Below are 23832 nucleotides of genomic sequence, written 5' to 3'. Positions count from 1 at the left end.
GTGTTTTGTTATCACTCATAATGACATCAGGGCAGAGATGAGGGGGTGGTTCTGAACAAAGATGGACTGAGTTTGAGAAACAGAGATCAAAATAATGACAGTGGCAATGATTTGGCAGAAAAATCTGGCTTTAATTCCTTGTCAGAGCAGATAATTTAACAAAACAGTATTGAGTCTATAAAAGACTTCAGACATGCTCAAACGCATGCAAGTGTGAGAAGCAAAAATCACTTAATTTGAGGAATAGTGTAAAAGCTCCAAATGGGTTAATCTGCAATCAAAGTTTATGCTTGGATGGGCTGTCCCCTGGCACTGAGCAGTCCATCCCAAAGCACAGCAGCAAAAGGTAAAACTGTGCCAATAGAGACCTTACATGTCCTGAAAGGTTCACAGACCACAGCTCATCACACTGTCTTCCTTAACTCCCGGTAACCCAAGAGAACTGAGTGTGAAATCTGGCCCTAAGACCTTGCTTTCCTCTCCTCCAATGCACTGTGAAGATAGTGTTACCTCGATGTTCAAAGATGTACAGTCAAAGATGTACAGCACAGTGGGAACTGCTTTGCTCCCAGTTTGCTCTGCACACAGCGCAGGAGGAGCAGCCAAGGTGCTGCAAGCTACAGGTCTGGGGCAACATGGGTTAGATGTGTTGGAAAAGATTCCCCACTGGCTAAACAGCATCACGTCTAGTATAACTGTAACACATTAGGAACTGATTTCCCATCCTTGACCCTCTGGACACAGCGAGTTGTGGCTTGAGGAAAGCCTGTGCTTAAACGCTGCATGTAGGGAAAGCTCAAGAAACCCAACTGCACCCATAAATACATCACTCACATCAGAGAAACCCAAAGGAACACGGAGGTTATAGGTACAAAGCAACGACACAGCGAACACCATCTGCCCTCAGCAGACCTTGGAGAAAGAGGACCACAGCGTTCAGGATGCCCCGAGGCCTTCCTGAAGAACCTGAAGACAAACTGATGTAGATGAGAGGTTGTTGTTGTGAAGCCCTGTGTGATGGGCAAGCCAGTCATCTGGGTCTGATGGGAGATTTCAAATACACCTGCCCCCCAAAAAAGAAGTGTTGTGGTGTCTACAGACCACAAACCCCTTGAGGAACATGACCAGCTCTGCAGCAACAGCAGTGCAAGTGCCCATGGTGAGCTGCAAGGCTCTATGACAGGTGGTTAACTTGAGCCCCCGGAAAGCAGGCTACAGCTTTGTGAGGATTAGGGTGGGACAGATGTGCAATTTATCAGTTACTGGAAAGCCCCAGTGCTGTTCCCCTCCCTGCACTCACCCTGTGCTACAGTTACAACATGCTGAGCCCGGACAACAAATGTCACCAGGGTCCCATCACCCAACCCTGTGTCTGAATCAAGGCAAAGTTGTCATGGGGCACATCACAGACATGGCAACACAGCACATGTCACGTTGGAAGGGACTCACGAGGTCTCTGGTTCAACCCTCTGCTCACACTGAGCTGCTCAGGGCTTTATCCACTTGGATCTCTACATCCAAAGCCTTGGGATAAGTTGCTGCCTGGCATCATCCCCCAGAAGTGCTGTGCAGAAGGGGAGATGATCCATGCCCATCACCACATCCCCTTCACTGTGCAATCATGAGGCCGTACTTGGAGCACAGCAGGCCCCTTTTCTTTTCCCGATCAGTCAGGAAATTCCTCAGTTTGTTGGTGGGGAAGGTAACCGGTGCTTGCTGCCTGTTGTCCAAACCCGTCTCCTGAAGCCACGGGCTCTGAAGGCACTCGGAGGCTGATGGTCTTCCCCTGGGACAAAGGGGAAAAAGGTCAGTTGGGTTTTCTCTCCCACATCCCAAATGGGAGAGGAAGAAAGGGCAGGAGCCGGGATGTGCACAAACTGCCAGGGGAGCAGATGCTGCCTTACCAGGGATTTGCACACAGGGTGCTCTGGAGGAATGACACGGCTCCTCCGGACAGACCCGCGTAGCACCGCGTGAGCTTCACCTTCCCCTTCCTGGTGGTTCTCAGGAACTCACAGGGTACATCAGAGCTGACCGGGTAGTTGGCGCTCAGCCTAACCCGAAACAATAGCTTTATCAGCACAAAGGGCATCACTTGAGATGCTCCTTCTCCTGGGAATTCCCATCCAGAAGGAGGTCATGGCAGTGCACAGAAACATCACGTGGAAAACAGAATCCCAAAGGGCAACATCCTTCAGGGCTTCATGACTTCAGCTGCTTTTCTGCTCGGTGTAATTTGCATTTTCTTGTTAAAGCGGGGGCTTTTCAGATGAGGCTGAGCAAGAAACGCAGCAGCTGCTGGGCTGTAAAACCACCTCCTTATTCCACTTGGAGATGTGGCAGGGACTGGGCATCCTTGCACAGTGCAGCCAGCTCCACAGCCTCTGCCACATGTCTTTGGTGGTATTGCTCAAGAGAGAGGCTACTACTGATGTTAATGTCTGAGTAGGTACAGCTCCCTTGGTTGATGACACTTTTAAAGTGTAAATGCACTTTTAAAGCCAGGGGTAGGGAAGGACAGGCTGACTTACATGATGAATGCCGTGATTCCAACCGACCAGATATCAGTCTGCGGGAGGGCTCCTTGCTCTGTCAGCAGTTCTGGAGCTAGAAAAGCAATTGGGTGTGAGCCAAGCTCCCCTCCAATGCTACAGCACCAGAGCCAGCACAAAGCACTTCTATGCTTTGCTGCCTTCCTCAGGATGAAGAAAATCTTTCTAGTACAGGGAGGTTGGCTGATCTCGGTCAAGGTTGAAACAAAACCTTGAGAACATCAAAACAACGGGGCTTACTGGCAGTAACACTACAACCTTGAGCATAGGACATGTGGATGCTGGCCAGAATGGCATTGGTCACGACTTCTGGCTCTGTCCTCCGTGGCCTGGGAACTGCTGTCACCACCACCTGTGCCCATCAGCTCAACGTGAAACTTCTTGCTGGGGCCAGTTTCAGCCTCAGTGTCTTGCCCAATGGCTCAGACTGTTTACTGCAGATTGCATACAACATCAAGGCTGCCGTGAATGAACTCTGTACTCACCCATGGTTTCAACATAATCCATGCATTTGTCCATGGTAATGACCTTGTCTTGTGCATAGAACTGTGCGTTGCCAAAATCCAGGAGCTTCAGCAGGTTGGGCTCGGTGATGATCATGTTTTCGGACCTGAGATCCAGGTGCAGGATGCTGTGTGCATGGAGGTACTCAACTGCACTGAGAATCTGCCACAGGTAATCTCGGACCTCCACCTCTGAGTATGATGTCCTGGTAGAAGAAAGTGGTAGAAACCAGAGGTGTCATATCTGTGTGCCCAAGAACATCATTCCTCTCATCTCAAAAATCATGTAATCATGGAATGGCTTGGGTTGGAAGAGACTTCCAGTATTATCTACTGCCATGGACAGGGCTGCCAACCACCAGCTCAGGCTGCTCAGCATCCCATCCAAGCCGCCCTTGAGCACCTCCAGAGGTGGGGTCCATAACCTCTCTGAGCAGCAGTGCCAGCACCTCACTGCCCTTGGAGTAAAAGAAAATTCCTCCTAATATCTAAACTAATCTTCCCTTCTTTTAGTTTAAAGCCATTCTGCCTTGTCCTGTTACATTCTGTCCACATAAAAAGTCAATCTCTTTCCCTTCTGTAACCTCCCTTAATCTATACTGAGATTTTTGCCCCTGTTGTGAGTCAGGCCAACAGATGCAAGAGGTTCAGCAGGGTGAGAGCTGCATGTCAGAGAAAGCAGTGGTTGTGCAGAAATCAGAATGCAGATTTGATGCCCACCATTCCCACCCCATTAAATCAGAGGATTCCAGCAGACTCTGCCATTGTGAGAAGCAACACGGAGGGGAAACAAGGCTTCCTGAGGTAGAGTACAGCGACAGTTATGCCATGACAGCACACTGGGATGGATACAGAGAGGTGATCTCGCCTGACAAGCAAAAGCAAGGCATGCTTTGCTACCTACGCCAGCCCTGATGGGAAAACCCTCCACTTATGATTACCGTAATGCCAAAGAGTGGAGTAGTTCTGGTCCCACACACATCTCCTGGATCAACACCAGATGCCGGGGGCTGACATAAGCTCCCTTCAGCTGAGCTATGTTGGTGTGATGAAGCTTCCTGAGGACCTGGTACTCCAGCAGCACGCTCTGCTTGTCCTCTTGCCAGTAAGGGATAATTTTAGCAGCTAAAGTCTTGCCGCTTACTTTTTCCCTGCACTGCCGGACGATGCTGAACCGCCCCCTGGTACAAAGGAACACAAAGGCAAGTTAAGCTTCTCTGCTGCTCCTGGAAGAGCCAGAAGCTTCTGTACTTCAAAATCATAAGGATCCCACGCTGTGTTTTTCATCCCCCTCGTATGCTGAGCTACTGCAGAAATTGTGACGCTTTGCACATCTCTAAACTGTATAGTCACTTGAAATTGCAGCACATGCAGCACTTCCTGCTGGCTGGTCGAGTGCTCAGTTGTATTCCCTACCTTTTGATCTCTGTTTGGAAGGCGTAGGTCTGGTAGGTGGGGAAAGGTTCGGGTGGTGCAATTATTTCACTCTCTTCCTCAGCTGCTGGGAAGTTCTGTGTTGCAGAAGGAAATTCTGCAGAGAAAAAGTGGCAATGATTACATAGCAAAACAATTCCGCATACAAACCAGAGCTTTTGTGAGCCACCCTCCACCACCTATGGACAAATAAATGGGGCAGTGGGGCTTTCTGCATGCAAGTCTGCAAGTTGGCTCCTGCTTGCAGCACAGCATTCGATGTGAGTGCAGCTGATTCTGGAATGAGCACCCAGGAATTCCCTGGTGGAACCACTCCAGACTACACAAGGTTGCATGTGATGATGGGTTTATCGTTAGACCTGATGATCTTAGAGTCATTAAGGCTGGAAAAGACCTCTGTGATTCTATGGCTATGACATCAAACAGTAAAGTGAATCATCATAGTACACTGCTAGAGGATGAGGAACGCATTCTGATGTCAGCATGCCCTGACATATTGAGATGAAGGACATGTAGAGACGAAGGGATTTGATGCTACAGGCCCTGGATGGAATGACTGCAAAGTATGTTTGCTCATGAATCCCCGGGCCAAAGGAAAGCAGATGATTTAGAGTGGGTTAAAAATATCTCTGTGGATGGATTTTTACAGAGCACTCTTCTCCACTGGGAGGAAATTCCTGCTGGTCCATCCTTCCGCTTCTTGAAGGAAAACGTTTTGCTGTCAGGATGGTCTTTTTCATGCAATTATGGATTTAAAAAGCAAAAACACAAGTGAATATTACAGAGTATTCAGGGGAGAAACAAAGAGTGCAGTTATATTGATGCCAGAGGAATACAGTGCTCTTACCCAATTGATCCTTCCTGCTGGTTTTCACTGCAGCAGACGGGCTGCTGTAAGGGCCCATTCCTGCCTTGCTGGTGCAGGCTATCCTGAAGCAGTAGGTAACACCTCTGGAGAGGTTCCTGGCATAGTAACAGCAGTCAGCGATGTCAGCAGCAAGAGTCTTCCACTCCCCATCTGAGCCAAGGAAAGACAGAAGAAAGAGATTAGGATTCATTTCAGATGGTCAAGTCTTTTTTGTTGTCACTTGGTTGGTTGGTGGTTTTTGTTTTCTTCTTTCTTCTTTTTCAACTTAACTCACGGTGCTGGCAATATGAAAAACCACTGAGAGCTCTAAGTGAGGGATGTGATATGGGCTGCTTTTGTGTGTGGTGCAATTAACTGTCATTGTGGCCAATAGCTCTTCCAAAGTCAGCACTTTTCTGTTTGATCAGCCCAAGGTGTGGCAACACTGCTTCAAAAGAATGGTGTAACTTCATGCCACCAATCTCGTGTGTAAATAGACCTCAAGAGCTTTGAACAAAAGGTTAAGGAAACCCCCTGCTTTATCCCCTACCTCCTGCCCTGAAACTGAAAGCAGAAGGGCTTCAGAGCAGAGCCATCCATTAACACCCTCTTAGCTAACCCAGTACTTAAAACTGGGGCCAAATTCCTTCTGCTTTTATAACATTTAGGAGACGTCTCAGAGAAATGAAGCTGTAGGTTTGTCTTGGGTGGGAAATATTCTATTTCCCACTTTGACTGAGGTGGGAATAGAAGATCAGCAGCAAACGTTTTATGTGATGCTGTGTCCCACACTTTGTCAATGCCACTGAAACTGTCCAAGATTAAACCTACCCTTTCATTCAATTAAACACTGACAGAGAGCATCAAATCTTGGCACAGGCAGTAATTCTTCTCTTAATATAAAGGTATCAATGGGGTTCTGGTTGGATTAGGGTGTATGTACACGTAAGAAGGAGCAGATAACAGCTTAGAATGAGAGAAGCATCTGCAGAAGTAGCATGCAAAGGCCTACCATCAAATAACGAATGAGGCAAGGATTATTTTTTCTGCTTATCTTAATCCTCCCATGTTAAGAAAAGTAGGATTTCACATGTTCCTGCCTAACACACAGCATGTGACTGCACACAGTAGATGCAGTTTCTGATCTTTTCCTCCCTGCATCTTGCATCCTCCCCTGAGAATTATCTGCAGTTGTGCCAAAAGGAATAACAACAAAGAAAGCTGCACTAGAGAAAAAGCAACTGTCGTCAGCTCCAGAATAAAAAGCTGTGTTTGTGTTATCCAGAACAAAGTGCATATATGTTGGGAGAGTTAAAACATGGTACATAGAGTGGCCCAGTCCAAAGGGTTATGTATACATGATTGCAGTAGAGATTACGTCAGTCGTAGTATTCACAAGAGCAGCAAAACCAATCCCAAGAGAGATGTAAAAGAGAGGGAACTGACTCAGAGTTCATGGAATTAAACAAGAAAACACCCACTGACTTCACTGTGCTCTGGATCAAGCCTTGGAAGAGAACCTCGAAGGGATGGGATGCAGGTTTACCAAACTTCTGTCCTATGGCTGTTCACCCTGAACTTAATTGATAGAAATAGAAAACATGCTGTTTGGCACAGGGAGAACTGCCTTTTTGATGGACCATCTTTCTCCATACAGAGAAAGCCTAGGTATAGGATGGTATTATCTAATAACCACTGGGCTGGGCATTATTAGCATACAATCACTTCACTCCCATCTATAAGCGAGGGAGGTCAAGTGAAGCTGTTTCTGAATAAAATTAATATATCCAGTAGGTGAAGAGGTCGTACAAATTGGGATGTTCTCTGCTAGGTGTGAAGGCAGAGCCCTGCTGTAGGAGCTGGACTCGATGATCCTTTATGGGTCCCTTCCAGCTTGGGATATACCACCATTACCTTCACTCTTGCACTGGACAGTGTAACAGACAGAAGTGTTGGTTTCCACAGGTTTCCAGACCACTTGTGCTCCATCCTCATAGACCTCCACGACATCAGGGGGTGCGGGGCTGGGAGGAACTTCTGTTGAGATGAGGCAAAAATCAGTGTCTGTTAGCTTTGATATGCACAGGAACAACATTACTGTTCAAATATGTATGTGTTTGCATATATTAAGGTTTTGAAGTCTGATTTTATATCCACATGTTTACTACCTGGGTTCTGAATCCAGGAGAGATGTTGTTAGTGACCCTACACATCGCAGGGGGTTGAAACAAGATGAGCACTGTGGCCCATTGCAACCCAGGCCATTCTATGATTCCATGCTTCAAAATCATCACTTCCAGTACAAAAATGTGGATCCTTTTGTTACCTGCTTTTCTTATAACACAAGAGGTGGATGCTGAACCCAGGGAGCTGGTGGCCACGCAGGTGTAAATGCCAAAATCCTCAGCAACGACAGAGAGAATAGTTAACAGCTGGAAGTGCTTGAGTGTGGATGAGATGAGGATCCGACTGCTGCTGTGGACTGGCATCCCATCTGCAAGGTGAAATATATGAGATATAAGTATCTTGGCAGTGTATCCAGATGTGTCTAAGCTGCCCCTGTCCTGGAGGGACCTGCAGAGGGCTGCAAGCTCACCTCTGAACCAGCGGATGTGCAGGGAGGAGTGCGGGACCGTCCGGCACGACAGCGTCACACACTGTCCTGCAGCAGCTGCCTGGTCCAGGAGCTCCTCAACAAACGAGGGTGCTGCCAAGAAGAGACAAACATTGATGCAGAATGGCCAGGAGCGCTACGTGAGAATAAGCGCGAGAAGAACACTGTGAAACATTTCAAATCAGTTAAAGAGCAAACATTTTGTTCATGCTCTGGCATTCCTCCAACCGTGGGCTTTCAGAGACATTCATGGCACGCAGGCAATGAGACCGTATTCAGTTCCATGTACACAACATGACTTATGCACCAGCAATACCTTTCTCTTTTGGCATGAGGCTTGGTAGTTTGAACGAAGGAAGCCCTGATTTCCACTTCAGGGATCCTTCAGCTCCCGTTAAGGGCTCTTTTTCTGCTGCTTCGCTTCCCAGCTCACCAAACTCTGTTTCAAAGAAAGGATGAGAACTCATTCAGAGCCATCATTCCTTATCATACACAGTGGGCAGTTCTGCCATTCACACATACATAGCTCAGCAGTGAGAGGAGTCCTTTTCAACGAGCCTTCAGTCATGAGGGAAGGCTGTGACAAGTAGTACGGGGAAACTGGTACACAGGGAGAACATGGCTTAGTTAGGAAGGGTGAAGGTATAAGAACAGGATCTGTTGTCCATATCTGGGAACAGCAGAGAAATAAGGACAGGTTCTGTTGTCCAGACCAGTATCATCAAGGCAGGTAGCCAGTGTGAATTCACCAACTTTGCCCAGCCTTAAAGATTTGCCATGCTCAGCTGGTAACTGCAGAAGATGCTGCAGGGAGCCAAGTGTCATCCAGCCGCAACATGCTTTCATGAAAACTCAAGCAGGGGAATTGTAGCTGCTGCCATCAGCAGGTTTGCCCAGCTGATTGCATGGAGGTCAGTTTTGCAATGACTGCCTAACCACAGCCACAGATACACTGGGGACAAAAGGACAGATGTAGCAGTGCTTAGTTATAGCAGTGAGCCTATGAAGGCACAGTGAAATACTTACCTTCCTCCGACTCTGGCTCTGGAGATATCTTTCCTTTTAGGATTCTTGATATATGGGCAACAGAAGCTTTTACTTTCTTCTTCAGGCTCTGCTCCACTGACCTCTCTGCTGAGTGAGACCTTCCATAAGGTTTGAAGAGCCCTGGCTTGCTGTAGAAGGAGCTTTTCTGCTTACCACTCGAGTCCTTCTGGGGGCCGTACATCTCCCTATGACTCTCTGCCACTTTTCCCGTAGCTAACAGGTTACCTCCCTTCGAATCCTCGGATATTTCCAAATGGTTCTTCCGTTTCTTTTCTTCCGCCTCTTCCCTGATGCACAGCCTCTTATCCTTATGCAGATGTGCCCCGGGAGGTGACCTTGCCCTTTCACTTAAAGGTATGAACCGTCTGCCCGTCGGTTTAGGCTGAGGCTTCCTAAAATTCATAAATTCAAATGGAAAATAGACAATGTCATACAGGTCTGAGAAATTCAAATAGGCCGGTTCCACCTCCGAGATGTCCAGTTTGGGAGTTCCGCTGCTGAGACATGGTGTCTCATCCGACAGGTCTTTGATTTTCACCAAAGAAACCTCTGGGTGCCTACTGGTGCCCTGGCTCACTCGTGCTTGGCTGGAGGCTTTCCCAACAACTGAGCTGTCGGTTGGGGGAAGGCTCTGTTGGCTGGAACTGGGGCTCTCGATTGCTGAGTCCTCCAGCTGTTCACATTCCTGCCCTTGCATTACTGCTGGCTCCTCGCTCAGGGCAAAATAGGATTCAGCGAGATCTTCCAGCTCAGAGAGTTCTCCTATTTTACCCCCCTGTATGGAATGGCAGATGTCTGTATCTGTTTGGCCATCTGTGCCTTTGTAGGATGTACCCGTGGCAGAGATGTGCTTTCTGCTCTCCTCATGGTCAGCAACTGACTCTGCCCACACATTCATCTCTTCAGAGAGGGAAACCATCTCGTCCACCAAACCCTCCAGGGCAGCAGACTCCTCATCACTGTAAAAAGAAGACCTGTGCTGTGACAGCTCCTGACTTCCATCCCTGCAGAGTGACAGTGGCACAGGTTTTTCAGCATCATGGCTTCCACTTCCCAAGGCAGTATCTCTGTCCTCTCCGTAAAACGTCAGCTGTTCCTCATATTCCAGCTGATAGACTGAAGCTGGAGACTGAACTGGTGGTGGAGCAGCTAAGATAGTTGGATGCACACCCTCCTCAGCAGCAGAAACTTTCCCACTAGGATAAGCAGCCTGGTGCTGCTCCAACACCTGACTTCCACACTCGGGGAATGGAGCAGATGAGGTCTGTCCAGCCTCTGGGCTTTCACTAGTGACAACAGATCTCACCTTGCTGAGAAGTGATGCCTTTGGGTGTTCTTGCCTTTCACTCTCACAGACTGGAGGGAGATGATGTGGTTTATGGGATGAACCCATTACAGACAGGTGTCTGCCCTCCAGAGCAGCAGGCATTGTGCCCTGAGGAGCCTTCTGGGGTGCAGCTTCCTTGATTTCAGCTTCATGGACCAAACTGGGAACAACCTCCATGACAGATGGACCTTCACTCCTCAGAGCAGTGAGCCTCTCCTTGCTGTGAGCTGGCTGTTCAGCGTGCCGAGCTCCACCAGAGATGGAAGTTCGCACTGGTTTTGGTGGTGGGACTTTGGGAACAACTGGATGCTCCCCCTTTGGGATGGTTGATGTGCCTGCATGAGGAGAAGCCTTCTTGTGGGCTTGGCTTTCACCACCATGGGCTGCAAATGGGGTGATCTCAGCAACAGCTGGTCCTTCATCCCCCAGGACAGTAGGTCTTACTTCTTTAGAGGTCTTCAGCTTCTGGTGAGCAGCTGTATGTGGAACAGGTAGGATACCTGGTGGTTTGGCCTCCAAGTCAGCAGATGTCAGAATGCTTTCATCAGAAAATTGCTGCATTTTGTCTTTATGTTCTGGAAAAGAACCAGTTTCTGTCTGCAGGCCTGTTAAAGCAGCAGAGCTTTCGTGCTCCATGAGATCAGACTTGGAAGCACTGGGAGCAGAAAGCTTCTCATGAGATTGTTTCCTCCTCTTGTCCATCCAAGGAGCGGCTGGGGCTGTCCTTTTGGTGAGGAATCCTTCCCCTTGTAGGTCAGGATGGCTGTCAGCAGAATCCTGGGGTGGGGGGCACAGTCCAGGGGTAGACCTGGAGGTGGTCTCTGGCTGTGGCAGAGCCGAAGTGTCCTGCTTACCCTCCTGCATGGCTGTGTCAGAAGCCCCAGGGATAGATTTAGCCTTCGGGGTTTCATGTTTTTGAGCTGTTGGCACAGCTAGGTCTGAGTGCTGGGCAGACAGAACGGGACTTTTGCCTTCCAAATCTTCCTCCTCAATATAAGTAGCTTTTGACTTCTTCAGCAAATGCTTCCTATTCTCGTTTCCACGAGGTGACAGTGGATGTCTCCGCAGCTGTTGCACAGAAACAGATGGGCACCCATTGCCCTCGCAGTGTGTGGAAGGGGAAAGATGCTCTTCTGAACAGTCCTTGCTGGCTGTCCCAACATCTCCTTCCTCTGCAGTGCCCACAGCACCTCCTTTACCTGGCTTTGCAGAAACATCACAGTGCTCACTGCCTTCAGGACAACTTTCCTGTGCCATAACATCATAGTCTTCTTCCAAAATATCTTGTTCCCTCACGGATCTGGAGGCTCTGAGCCTGTAGTCATCCAGGGAACGGCTTCGGCTGGAGCCAGCAATGGCAGGATGTGGGGGTTTCCTCGCAGTATCAAATGAAGCTGATTTGGTCAGAGAACCGAGCAGACTCTCCCTGTGCTCACCTCCATCTTTGCTCTCCTCTTCTTCCAATTCAAACTGTTCCAGAAGGGGTTCACGGAGACCACTGAGGGGCACTTTGGAATATCCAGCTTTCCTAAAGGTCCTCCTGGCTCTGTCCAGGTGCCTCCTGAACTCTCTGCCTGGAGAGGAAGGTGCCCTAGCAGGGAGCTCGGCTGCTTGGCTGTAGAAAGTGCTTTTAATGACACTCTGTCTAGGAACACATACAGGTGGCTTTTCTGTCCCATCCCCATCCCCAGACTTCTCAGTTTTGTCAGTTTCGGATAAAACTATGTCTGGTTTCTGTTTCAGATCTGATGGGCTTTCTGCAGAGGTCTTCACTGATGAAGGCTCAGCTGCATGACTTCTTTGGGTCATCTCATCTCGAATTCTGGGATGAAGCCCTTCCTCTCTCTCTTCTAAAATACCCGCCCCAAGCTCTTGGCTTTCTGTAGGTGATTTGTCCCCTGCTTCACTTTTCATTGCAGCATACTTCCTCCTCATGGGTTTTACTGGAGGGATTGAGAATATGGAGCTCTTCTCTTCTCTTACGTGCCTTGGAGGCTCTTGACTGCTTGGTGCATCAAATATGGACAGGTGTAATTCAGGTGTAGAGCCAAAATGCCTCTTCTTGGGGAAATGAGAGTTCTCGTTGTCTGAAGACGAGTCACTGGTACTGGAGGAAGTGCTCTCCTCTATCAGGTGCCGGGAGATGGCCAGGGAGGTGTTGTCATGAGTCCTTTCCAAGATCTCTGGGATGGATCGCATCACCAGGATGGATTTATAGCACATCAGAGACCGCTGAAAACCCAAACAAAACATTGTGCAATCAGATGGAAACACAGAAGGAGGAGCACGGCAAAGCAAAAATACCGAAACCATTTCCTTGAAATGGCCTTAAATCCACTGACTGTGGTATGACCTGCAGTGTCTTGGGCCAATGGAAGCTGCACCATAGTTAAGGTAGAAAGAATCATCAACTCCAACTTCAGCCACGTCAGACATGGCAGTTGAAGCAGTTGAAGTTGAGCAGCTGGCATTCATTTACGCCCAACAGAGGGAACTGGGCATCCTCAGCAGGCAACCTATCTGATTATTTTAGACAGCTACAAGAAAAGAGGAGGCTTCCTGGGACATGTCTCTTTGCAATTCACCAATTGCAAAGACAGCTGAGAGGAACCAACTTACACGCAACCACGTATCATATGGGCACCTGCCCTGTGGAGGTCATTTCCTCCTTGTTTGCTTGTAAGTACTTTTAATTTCCAAGTCCTACATTACTGGGACTGGACTACATAATGGGAGATGCCAATCTCTTCTTTATGGTATCCAATAAAGGACACATGGGAACAGCACAAAGCCATGTCGCCTGTTCCACGCTGTGCTATTGTTAACATGGTGGAGTGGAAGTGGCACAGTCCATGTATGTCATAGAAATACTTAAAAAAAACCAATAAAGTAAGTGACAAACTTTCTGCTGACCCCACTGCTCTCTCTGTTGTGAACAGGAATGCTGACACCTCCTCACATCTACCCACCTAATGACAGGTACCTTAATCTTTGTTTCAGTGCCTGGTGGAAGAGCCCTGCACAACCCAGGATGATAATAAAGCCCAGGTAGTTTATTTCTGCCACATTCATTGACTTCTTGGCTTATTCCCTATTTGTAGCCAGGCTGAGATCTCTGCTGTGCTCACTGTCTTAGCCCCAAAAACCATGACACAGACTTTAAAGATGCCAATGTAATTACAAATAATTAACTGAAAAGAAACCATATACCTTACGGCCAACTCACCTGCCACTTGCTCCGAGCCACAATGAATTTCAGCTGCTTGGTATTAATGAAATGAGCATCTTCAAGGGGGAGGTTGTGCTGTTGGGTAGAATGAGAGGAAAATCAGTGGATAAAAAACCCTGACTGCTTTCCTGATTATTATTATTATTTAAAGGAGTGACTTCTTCCACAATTGCTTTATTGGGGAAATAAAGGATCCAATTGTACAAACCCATTATTGTAGGCAATATCAGATTTTCAATTATAAGAGCAAGCCTCGTTCAATGCATGTGATAAAGTTCCTATGAGAAAATATTTTTTAGCTCCTTGCCCATAGGAATTTAAGCCTCTGGGATATTAAACATAACCTCCTTCTGCAAAGCCACAGCTCCTGCTCTATGCAGAGATGCTGTATTTACTCATCGTGGTAGTAATCTTTTGAAAGGGTGAATATCCTGTCAAGTCAACACCAACGTGTCTCCTCCTTTTGGAGAGCCAGACCAGCATTGCTGTGTAGAACAGTAAGTGGGAGACCGAGAGAAGGAATAAAACAGCAAACAGTTCTCAGACAGCCTTAAGAGTTGCCTCTGCAAAGCTCCCATCAACCAAACAAAAACTGTAATGACTGTAGTAAGGAACCGGGACCAACTTACCATGAACCACCTGTGTGAAAGGCAGTCCGAAGCACCAGGCCTGTCTCTGTTCAGACAAAAGAACACCACATTAGTAGCAAATCACTTCAAACGGCGGTCTGAAACCTAAAGGTGCCCACGCTGTGCGGATGCTTTTCTGTATGGCCTTTCTCTGCTGTTTTGGAGCTGAAAAGCCACCCAGAAAGCAGCACTCAGACCCAGGTTTCTTTCCCTTCTGGCTGCTTTGAGGCTCCCCACTGATCCTGAGATCATGGCATCTCCGCAGGCTGCCTGTAGGAAGCACTGAAATGCACTTACTTGGGCTGCTGCTGTAGGATACGCCTTATAAAATCTTTTGCATCTTCACTTAGGTGCACAAAATCAGGAGCAGTCCATGAAACGTCTCCTTTCTGGATGTTCAGAAGTGTTCCTCTGTCATTCTCCCCAGCAAATGGAGACTTGCACGTCAGGCTTGTTTATTGAACACCGTAAAATAGAAGGGGACAGACTTTAGAGTTGTGTTTGCCGTTCAAATGAGCAAACCACAGACATCTACATGGGGCTTGTGTGGAACTTTCAGTGCTTGCCAACAGAGCATCTTTCATTTTTTCAACATCTAATTAAATTATTTATCCAGCTGAATTATTTATCACTGTTTGACAGGTAAGGTTGATGGCTACAGCAGGATGATGGCTAAAATGGGCAAGAGCAAGACTTGAGTGCTCAAGACTTTACACAGCGACAATGACCAAAAGACCTTTGGCAACACAGAAAGAGCAGTCAAGGAAGAGAGTTACAAATTAAATCACCAAAGAACTCAATGCTTCACTCCCTCAGAGCCCACACTTGACAAAGCTGGAGGGCTCTGACCAGCAAAAGGGCACCAAACAAGTACATCCAAGCAGATGTTCTTACCTCAAATAGGTGATGACTCCAACAGCCCTGAGGACAGAGGGAACAAAAAAGTCAGATGCCTGTCCTTTTTTCCCTCCTCAAGAACAGTTTTTTTAAGGTGATAAATCCCCAAAGCTTTTGCTTTCACCCTTTGTTGTTTTTTTGTTGTTTTCCTTTCTTTCATCATTTGTACAAAATTGGTCTCAACTATTCCTCCATTTTTAAAGCCAAGCGAAAAAGGCAGCTCAAAATACTTCTGTAGAGTTTTCTAGAGGGCTGCCTGGGGCCATGCTTTTGAGCTGCCACCTGTTTATTAAGGACCATTTTCCTTGAGGTGCTTCTTTGCATTAATTAGCTGTCAAGCATCAATTACTGTTGGACAAAATAGAAGAAATAGGAGCTTTAAGTACCCTCAATGTGTTCTGGATTCTCATTGTTCACTTCCAGTTTCCACTGTTATTCCCTTTCTTTACATGGAATCACCTTTATTAACTGCACCACCTCTACCAACATGTGGTATTATTCACTCATTGATGCTCTTTTTGTATAAACAATTGGTACACTGATACAGTTGCTCCATTGCAGACATTCCAGGTTTGCTCAATGGCACAGACTTCTGCACAATGGACTCCCTATAGTTCTATTCTACACCTTCATTTTGGCTAAGCCAAAGGAACTGAGCTTGTGGAAAAACGAAGCCTATCCACTGCAAAACAGTTTGATGTAACTGCAATAAATCACCCCATGGTGTGAATGGACACACAGTAACATCATTACATACTCTTAAGGAAACACTTATTTTTAACCCAGATGACCCAAATTTCAGGCAGTTCAGTGCAAAAGCTATTTAGAATGACAGCAGGTTACCAGATATCAGTTGCTTTTGACACCGGTGACTGAGAGACAATTTCTGGAGCAACGAATTCTGGTGACCCATATTTACTGAACTGAGGCTCCAAGGGTGTGATCTTCTGAGCAAACCCAAAGTCACAGATCTTAAGGTCTTCCCTCTCGGGATAAACCATGAGGATATTCAGAGGCTAGAAAATAAAATGAAAGATTAAGAAGAATTTATTGAGATCAGGCAATATTTTCAGTTGCAGGTAAGAATAATTCAAATGGAAAATACCTAAGCCAACAAGAGGCTATAGCAAACTAGACTTGCTTCTGCATGTTACCTTAATGTCCAAATGAAGGATGTTGTTGTCATGAAGATAATTGATTCCTTCCAAAATTTGCTTTATGTACAATTTCACCTGAAAAAAAAAAATATATATATATATATATGGATTATATATATATATATAATGTGTATGTATGTATGTATATATATATCCATTTTTTAGCTACAGGTCATTAAGCTCCTGAATATTAATATTAGATAAAGTTTAGATATAAGAATAACAAAAACCACCTGAGAAACCACCATTTCATTTCAGATCTTGGTTTGGAGACTGAAAGGAAGTGGTTTTATGTATGATTCTCAGGAGATGAAGGAAATGAAGATACAGAGAGACAGATTATCGCTAATTCGAATATACTTCTCACACTGGAAATAGAAAATGTGGATGAGCGTTATTCTGTACTGACTTTGGGCACTGAAATGAGAAGGGAAGATTACCTCTGCTTCAGTGACCACACTCTTCTTGAACAGACGGTCGAGGAGCTCTTCGCTGGAGCATCTCACAACAGTGTTAAGATAAAACAGAACCACAGATATAGACTCGTAGAATCATCCAGGTTGGAGATGACCTCTAAGATCCCCAAGTCCAACCCCAGCCCATCCCCACTGTGCCCACTGACCACGTCCCTCAGTGCCACATCTCTTGAAACATGTTCAAGGCTCCAGAGATCGTGGTTGCCCCCCAGAAGGGCAAGGTTGGCTTTGCTTATGCTGATCTCTCAATGACACAGCCTATGCTGTTCCAAGTCTTTAAGCAAAGCTTCTGCATCAAAACCAATGGCACTCAATGACCAGAAGCTGTGTCTGGGGATTTGTGTCTCCAGCCTGCAATGTTGGCTCATCTCTTCTCCCAAGTCCCAGCACCCCATCTTCCCTTCTCACTTACAAAGTGGCCGTTTTGCTCTGAAATGTGTCCTATTTAGTGGTGTTTATGTGAAGGCCTGCCTGCCTGGAGAGCCTCAGGTTGTGTTTCTCAGGAGGTTCCCAGCATCCAGAAGCTAAATTGCTATTTTTTTTTTATTTAGGAATTGCTTATTAGCACAGCTAGTTAATAAATGATACCTGCCCATTACTTTCCAGCCTCCTTGAAGAAGCAGCACAGAAAAGGATACAACTCCAAGATCAGAATCAGGGTTTTCCGTGTTTCAAAGTGATCCAGCAGCCTGGTAATCCTGTCGTGGGACAGGGAGGAGAGAATATCCCTCTCCTGATGCGCCCGAGCCTTCGTTTTGCTTCGCAGAGGGATGAATTTGGCAGCACACGACACTCTGTTCCCTTTGTGTACAACTCGTTTCACAAAGCTGAAGCAGCCCCTGTGCAGAATCAGAGGACAAGCCCGGCTCAGCCTCACTTCAAAGCCCTTGCACAGCAGGTGAGGACCTTCCCATGCCCCAGCAATGACAGCTCCTGCTGCTCAGGGCTCACATTCTCCCGCACAGCTGTGATTTCCCTATGTGCGTGCTGCTATTGCCCTCTCCTGGCTGCTTCCAAAACTAAGCAGCAAGTTCCCACTGAAGGAAAACCTATTCCAGATGTGTGCTGACAGAGGCTTATGCTCTCAGATCTCTCAGATGGACACGGTGCCGGTATCTCCATTGCTGTGGACTATTGAGCTTAGTATTGCCCAAGGTCCATACAAGGGCACCCACTCATAGAATCATTAAGGTTGGAAAGACCAATGGGATCATTTAGTCCAACCATCCCTGTGATCACCATAGGCCATGTCACTCAACACGACCTGAAAACCCCCAAGCATTTTATCAGCTGGAGTGACCTCCATGGGCTCTCCCAACCTGTCAGAAACTTCAGAGCAGAGTTCCCAGCACCCCTGTATCAGGGCAATCTTCCTCTTGGATTTAGCTGTGGTTCTGCCACTTGTTCTGCTGCTCGGCAGCTCAGGTGGGCAATTGGATATCGAAAAATGTTGGATGCTGGAAAATTCATTTACCTTCCAATCTCCTGCTTAACCTCATACAGGGAATGGAGCTTTCTCCGGGTGGCCACTTTCTTTGCTGCTTGGTCTTTCTTCACTTTGGAAATGAAGAAAAATATAAAGGTTAATATTCAGATAGTGTACAAAGGCAAGAGTTTGGTGTAGCTGCTGGATTACACAACGTGATCACCATGGTGTGGCCATACTCATTTCTGCAGCCCATATAGTCTCAAGCAGAGATAAAAGAAACACAAAAACCCAGCTCATTTATTCTACGCAGGTCATTGGCAGATTTCCCCTCATAGTGCATCACGTCATGCTGCTAACATGCAAATGCTAAGCTGGAACACATGGCAGATGCCACATGGGTGCCAAAGGAAGGTGATGACAGAGTTCACCCTGCAGAGGTTACTGAAGCAACTCATGCAGCTCAAAGGACGGTGTTACCTTCATGTACAACCAGCTCAGCTTTGCACAAAACCTCCCCTCCTGCATTTTTGGCCACACAGGTATAAACACCACCATCTTCAGGCACAGCGTTTTCAAGGATTAAGAAATAGGTCGTTCCTGCCTTCCCTTGATGGAGCCTAACGCTGTCTGTCAGCAGTGTAGTGCCCTGAAAGAATGGAACCACTTTTTGTTACTGGAAAACCAAGATGGAAACAGACATTTATTCAAGAAATGAGAAAGAAGAGCAGAGCTACAACACAGACCTTTCCATCTAGCAAAAGTCACTAACAAAATGCAGGCTGAAGAAGACCCCGTGGCTAAATGTTTCTCTGCTCATACAACATTTCTATTTCAGAGCCCATGCATTAGAATGAGGGCTGGGGAGAGATCCCCAGGTGATGTGATTTATTCTTTGGCTTTTCCAGCATTCCAAGCCTGCTTGACTGGGCAGGGAGATGTCAGATGAAATCTAATACAGGCAGACTTAACAGCGATGCATTATCTGGGGGGGGAAATAATATTCTGGGGAATGACAAATGATTTTCCATGCTCTCTAAATGATTTTCCATACTCTCTATTGCATTATTTACTTGCACTCAGTTTACCAAGTAACTACGGAAGAGACGCAAAGCCTGAAAGTCATGTTGACAGTTGGAGTAAACCATTCTTAATCCCATTCCTGACCCTAAAAATGACAGCACACACCCCGATGGCTCTCAGACAGACACCGACCTCCCTTCTTGCCTACATATGTTCCCAAAATGATCTTGTGGAAGGAGCCCCAGTGATGCTGGAATCATCTCAAGGCAAAATTCAAACGTGGTGGTTGCAGGGAGAACTGCAGCTAATTTAAAAGAGGAAACATCTGCAGATAAGATTCAGCTTAGGAGCTGTAGAATGACAAAACAAAAAGGCTTTCCCCATAGAACTGTTATTTTGCAGCCCTTTCTGTGGTCCTTATTCTCAGCCAGGGAAGCCTCTGCCCTTACCTTGAACCACAGAACTGTAGGTGGAGGGGTTCCTTCAATGACTGCCTGAAATTTGGCACGCTCTCCGGAATTCACCTGCACATCCTCTATTGTCACTTGCATATAGGGAGGACCTGGTGAGACACAATGTTTTGCTGTACTCACCGTACCACAACTTTGTTCACGCTGTGCTGATGTAGGTTCAGTGACCCAAGTCTGGATCCAGGGTGTGATACTGACTTAAGGTCAGATCAAGAGATATCACAGCGTTATGTTTGGGGTTTTTTATGGTGGCGTTACTTTTAGGCTTCTTCATGCTTACACATTACCTTTTTGTTTAATAGCTACTGGTGTAGAAATTGAATTATTTCAAACAAAACCACAGTCAGTGAGTGATGTCACCCGAAGGGAAGGCAATGATAGTCAAAGGACCTGAGAAATAGAGACAAGGCTCCTCCTTACTTGTTGGGGTCTTCTCCTCAGTCTTATACACACAGGTTCTCTCCGTGGTCTCAATATAAACTTCTCTGTGTACGTCCCAGACCACATCCCCTTCTCTCCTGTACCAGTCTCCCGTCCCCTCAGCTGGTGGTGTTCTTTCATGAAGCCAAAGAGAAAAGGAAGACACAGTCACACAACTGCAGAGCCACAAGATTACACCTTGCCATTGAACGATGTGTTTAACCACCAGACTAACTGATATTTACTTAAAATTAATATGGGGACAATTTTGATTTGGCAGAGTTCATTTCTCTCCAATATTTTACACCCTTCTTGTGCAATGCAGAAAGACAAGAATGAGTTCAAGTCTCCACCAGCATCCCTACAGAGCAAAATCCGTGTATCAGAATGTATGTTTACCTGGAAATGGGAACAGTGCGCTCCTGAGTGCTTCCAGCTCCAGCAGATGTCTCCTCATGGGAAAGGCTGGGCATTGGAATGCTTGGTTCTCCAGCTGGAATCTGCCTTTGTGCTTTCTCTGGTAGCAGAAATCAGGAAAGTTAGACGTATCAGCTATGAGGGCACACCTGAAAACCAGAGCCAACTTGTGAAGCCATATCTAGTTTGCTTTGCATCAGGATGGAATCCTTCTGGCCTCAGCTGAGTGCCATCATAGAATCATAGCACTCAGCTGAGTGCTATTGTTGAAGATAAAAGGAGAATTCAGCCCATTTGAGATGACCACATAGAGCAAAGACATTGAATAACAGCAGGGAGGCTGAATGGAGAAAAAAACTGGCAACATGACTTATTCTATAAGGAGAAACATGCAGACACAGGTAGGACAGGTGGTCAGTAGGAACAAGAAGGAAACAGGGTCAAAGATCCCATCTGGGTAGGGGATGGATTGGGGCTTTCTGGCTACCAGCGCTATCAAAGTATTTGCCTTCTTTTTATTCACATGAGATGAGTGAGATGACTGCCAAGTCATCCTCTTATTAGAATAACGCCCCTATGAATAACTTGACTGGTTGCCTCAAGTGAAAGGACTGCAGAATCTCCTGCGCTACTCTGTTCTCTCTGCAGCTGAGAGTAAAGATGCAATCCATTTCACATTTTAGTCCTGATGATTTTCGAGTCTGCTTCACCACAGGATTATTTGCATGGATGACTTCCCATGAAAAAGGAGAAAAATAAATAAATAATAAAAATTGAAGCCCTGTCATTTTTATTGTTATTGTTGGTCTAACTCCATGAAATGCTTCCATTCTCCTACAGCTTTAGGCAAAAATTTCTCTCTCTTTTTTTTTTTTTTTTTTGGAAACCACATCTTAATTTGAGGGCTGTGGGCTGTGTGACGTTGTCCATTTAGGTTTACGTTGGAGGAGGCCAGATCCTCTGACTTGACACAAACAGACAAGTTGCTGTGGCAGAAGCAGGAGGGAGAGCAGCGGGGCTGCAGCTTGCTCACATGCCGTAAGAACAACATGAATATGTGAAACCTGAAGACATTGTGACACACATCATTGGCGTTAATCGCTTAATGGCTGAGGGGTCTGCTCAACTCCAGGGCCAAGGAACCACAGGGGAACTTGCTGTGCCCAGCGTGCTGTACATTCTCTGGCAGTTGGTAAAGGGATTTAGAATTTCCAGCTCGCTTTTGGCAGACAATGAGAAAATCAACAGCCCTTCCCCACCCCAGCACATCCAAAATCAAATTACTTCTGTGACCGCGACAGGGCTAAAAAATGGCAAGCAAGGAAATAAAGGGAGTCGGGGAAAAAAAGTGAAAAAGGGAAGGAAAAAAGGAAAAAAATAAAGGTTATAAGACTATATGTAGAAAAAATTCCTCTCTTTCACTTTGGGCAGTTGCTGAACCAAAGCTGGGGCGAGGGAGTGGGGGGTGAGGGGGTGGGGGAAGAAATTGCGTTCAACCTCTTTTGTCCTCATCAATCTCCACGCAGTATCTTCCAGTCTCATTCCAGACCTACCCTGCCCCCCAGCAGCCTGGGTTTGGGTGCTGGCTTCATGGAGCAGCAGAGGCCCAACTGCTCCATGGCCGCCTCCTCGTGTGTCCGGGGGAAGAGTCACGAGCAGCGATGCCGAGTCCACGAGCTTCTTCAGAGCTGTCTTGATCTCCTTATCAGCACGCTGAAGGGAGGCCTGGACAGAGGTCTCCAGCTCTGACTGTGGGGATGGTTTTCCTACAGACAAGAAGAACAGCTTTTCTCTCTTTGGCGCAAACAGAAAGCAGTGGCAGCATGCAACATATTGCAGTCAGATGGAGTATCTGTCATCACACCCTTCTCCCCCTCCTAGAGCTCACAATAAGGAGACAGGCACACAGACTTCAGACAGACAGACCCCACCAGGACAATGACACCCCCAGACAGTGGAAGGTTGGATTTGTTTCCTGGCTTGACCATATATTGTCTGGTTGGGCAGATATACTTCCACTGGGGTCATTATCTCAGGGAAGGGGAAGGAGGAAGGAGCACTTAGCAGACTCACCAGTGCCCATTGAAGAAGGGCTGCTGCTTCCTGAGCCTGCAAGGAAGGATGGCATAGAAGGCCCTGAAGCACTGCTTGCAGGAGAACGTATTTGTCCTACTTTGAGGTATTCAGGTTTGCTTGACAGATCAGACTTTGAAACTGGCACTTGATGGTGCTTTTGCAAGCCAGCTGTAGAGGCAAGGTCAGTTGTGTATGCAGTATACAGCTCTGCTTTAGACATCCCATTCTGGTTGCCCAAGCCTTTATTACTTTAAACATACTTCCCATGTGAATAAAAATGTGTTTTCCCCAAGTAGAAGAAAAAATAAATCCAACTGCATTCTTGGAGCAGAAAAAATGTTTTCCAGCCATACCAGGAACTGATTCCCAGTAGGCAACAGCCTTATGTGTGGAGTTGTGTAAGTGCCAGTGGGCACAGCTCTGCAAGCCTATGGGCCAAGATGCAGGGAGAGTGATTGAGAGCTTGCTGAAAGAAAGAAGTGAGAGTATTTGCACACAGATGCTTCTGACTTAGTTCATGCCATTCACATACAGTATGCCCTGCAGCTCTGTTTCAACTATGCTTCTTTCTCAGCCTTGAGAAAGTGAATTCCCACGATAGATCTTAGCAGGAAAACCTGTTTGGGTAAGACCCCTTTCTAGACATAGAGTCATTGAATCTAACTCCAACCCAAGCCGTTGGAGGAGGCCAAAAAGATCACCTACTTCCAATCCTCCTGCCAACCAATGAATCAGCCTGCCCAGGGTCCCATCCAACCTGGCCTTGAATGCCTCCAGAATGTCTAGATTTTATTCTGTTTTCAGTGTCCTCTCCATGATGATGGAATATTTCTGGTGGGTTTGTTTGATGGGAAAAGCAAGTTTTGAGGTTTGGGGTTTTAAGCCTCCAAATCAGCCTCAGAGGACCCAAGAAGGCAAGAACTGTTCAAAACTATTTGCTCCTGCAGCTGAACTGGAAGCGTCTGTCAAAAGAGCTTCTTCCATTTCAACACTTCTGGAACTGTCTATAAAAAAGGCAGCCAGAACCTGGATGCATTACAGTCCTTTGGCTGCAGATACACTCCTGCTTAAGTTGAGGGGAGAAGCTGATGAGGGGATGGAGTATCAGGTGCAGAGAACAGAGAAGAACACAGAAATCCAGCAAGTTTAGAGGCAGCCGATGCAAGACATTTATTGATATCAACTCAGCATCTAACAGTGCATCTTGCATTTGTTGGGTTTTTTTGTTGTTTTTTTAATCTCAAGCAAACTGAAGTTTCCACTTTATTAACATCCATTTACCTGCAGG

At 46.6% G+C, this 23832-nt stretch overlaps 1 protein-coding gene across 9 annotated transcripts in view; it reads right to left on the bottom strand.

Moving 5' to 3' along the window:
• Window positions 1-110: 110 nt before the first annotated feature.
• The window catches only part of OBSCN (obscurin, cytoskeletal calmodulin and titin-interacting RhoGEF), a 151413-nt gene continuing 127691 nt past the window's right edge, over window positions 111-23832 (bottom strand). For all 9 annotated transcript variants that reach the window (XM_085539138.1, XM_085539139.1, XM_085539140.1 and 6 more), the window contains 26 exons: window positions 22022-22234; window positions 20451-20568; window positions 20052-20185; window positions 19611-19723; window positions 18619-18787; window positions 18187-18268; window positions 17351-17551; window positions 16677-16737; window positions 16234-16311; window positions 15923-16095; window positions 15077-15103; window positions 14480-14632; window positions 14183-14228; window positions 13551-13628; window positions 8977-12556; window positions 8267-8389; window positions 7933-8043; window positions 7663-7830; window positions 7251-7373; window positions 5337-5507; window positions 4472-4586; window positions 3997-4236; window positions 3038-3261; window positions 2532-2607; window positions 1905-2054; window positions 111-1786 (listed from right to left, as the gene is read on the bottom strand). In XM_085539138.1, coding sequence (XP_085395264.1) covers window positions 1609-1786; window positions 1905-2054; window positions 2532-2607; window positions 3038-3261; window positions 3997-4236; window positions 4472-4586; window positions 5337-5507; window positions 7251-7373; window positions 7663-7830; window positions 7933-8043; window positions 8267-8389; window positions 8977-12556; window positions 13551-13628; window positions 14183-14228; window positions 14480-14632; window positions 15077-15103; window positions 15923-16095; window positions 16234-16311; window positions 16677-16737; window positions 17351-17551; window positions 18187-18268; window positions 18619-18787; window positions 19611-19723; window positions 20052-20185; window positions 20451-20568; window positions 22022-22234 — 6905 coding nt within the window. In that variant the 3' untranslated portion in view covers window positions 111-1608. The remainder of the gene's footprint in view (window positions 1787-1904; window positions 2055-2531; window positions 2608-3037; window positions 3262-3996; window positions 4237-4471; window positions 4587-5336; window positions 5508-7250; window positions 7374-7662; window positions 7831-7932; window positions 8044-8266; window positions 8390-8976; window positions 12557-13550; window positions 13629-14182; window positions 14229-14479; window positions 14633-15076; window positions 15104-15922; window positions 16096-16233; window positions 16312-16676; window positions 16738-17350; window positions 17552-18186; window positions 18269-18618; window positions 18788-19610; window positions 19724-20051; window positions 20186-20450; window positions 20569-22021; window positions 22235-23832) is intronic.

Source organism: Coturnix japonica, chromosome 2 (genome assembly GCF_054131305.1).
Source record: "Coturnix japonica strain WE chromosome 2, WE-NBRP24, whole genome shotgun sequence".
Classification (NCBI taxonomy): Eukaryota; Metazoa; Chordata; class Aves; order Galliformes; family Phasianidae; genus Coturnix; species Coturnix japonica.
This window is presented reverse-complemented; position numbering and strand designations above follow the sequence as displayed.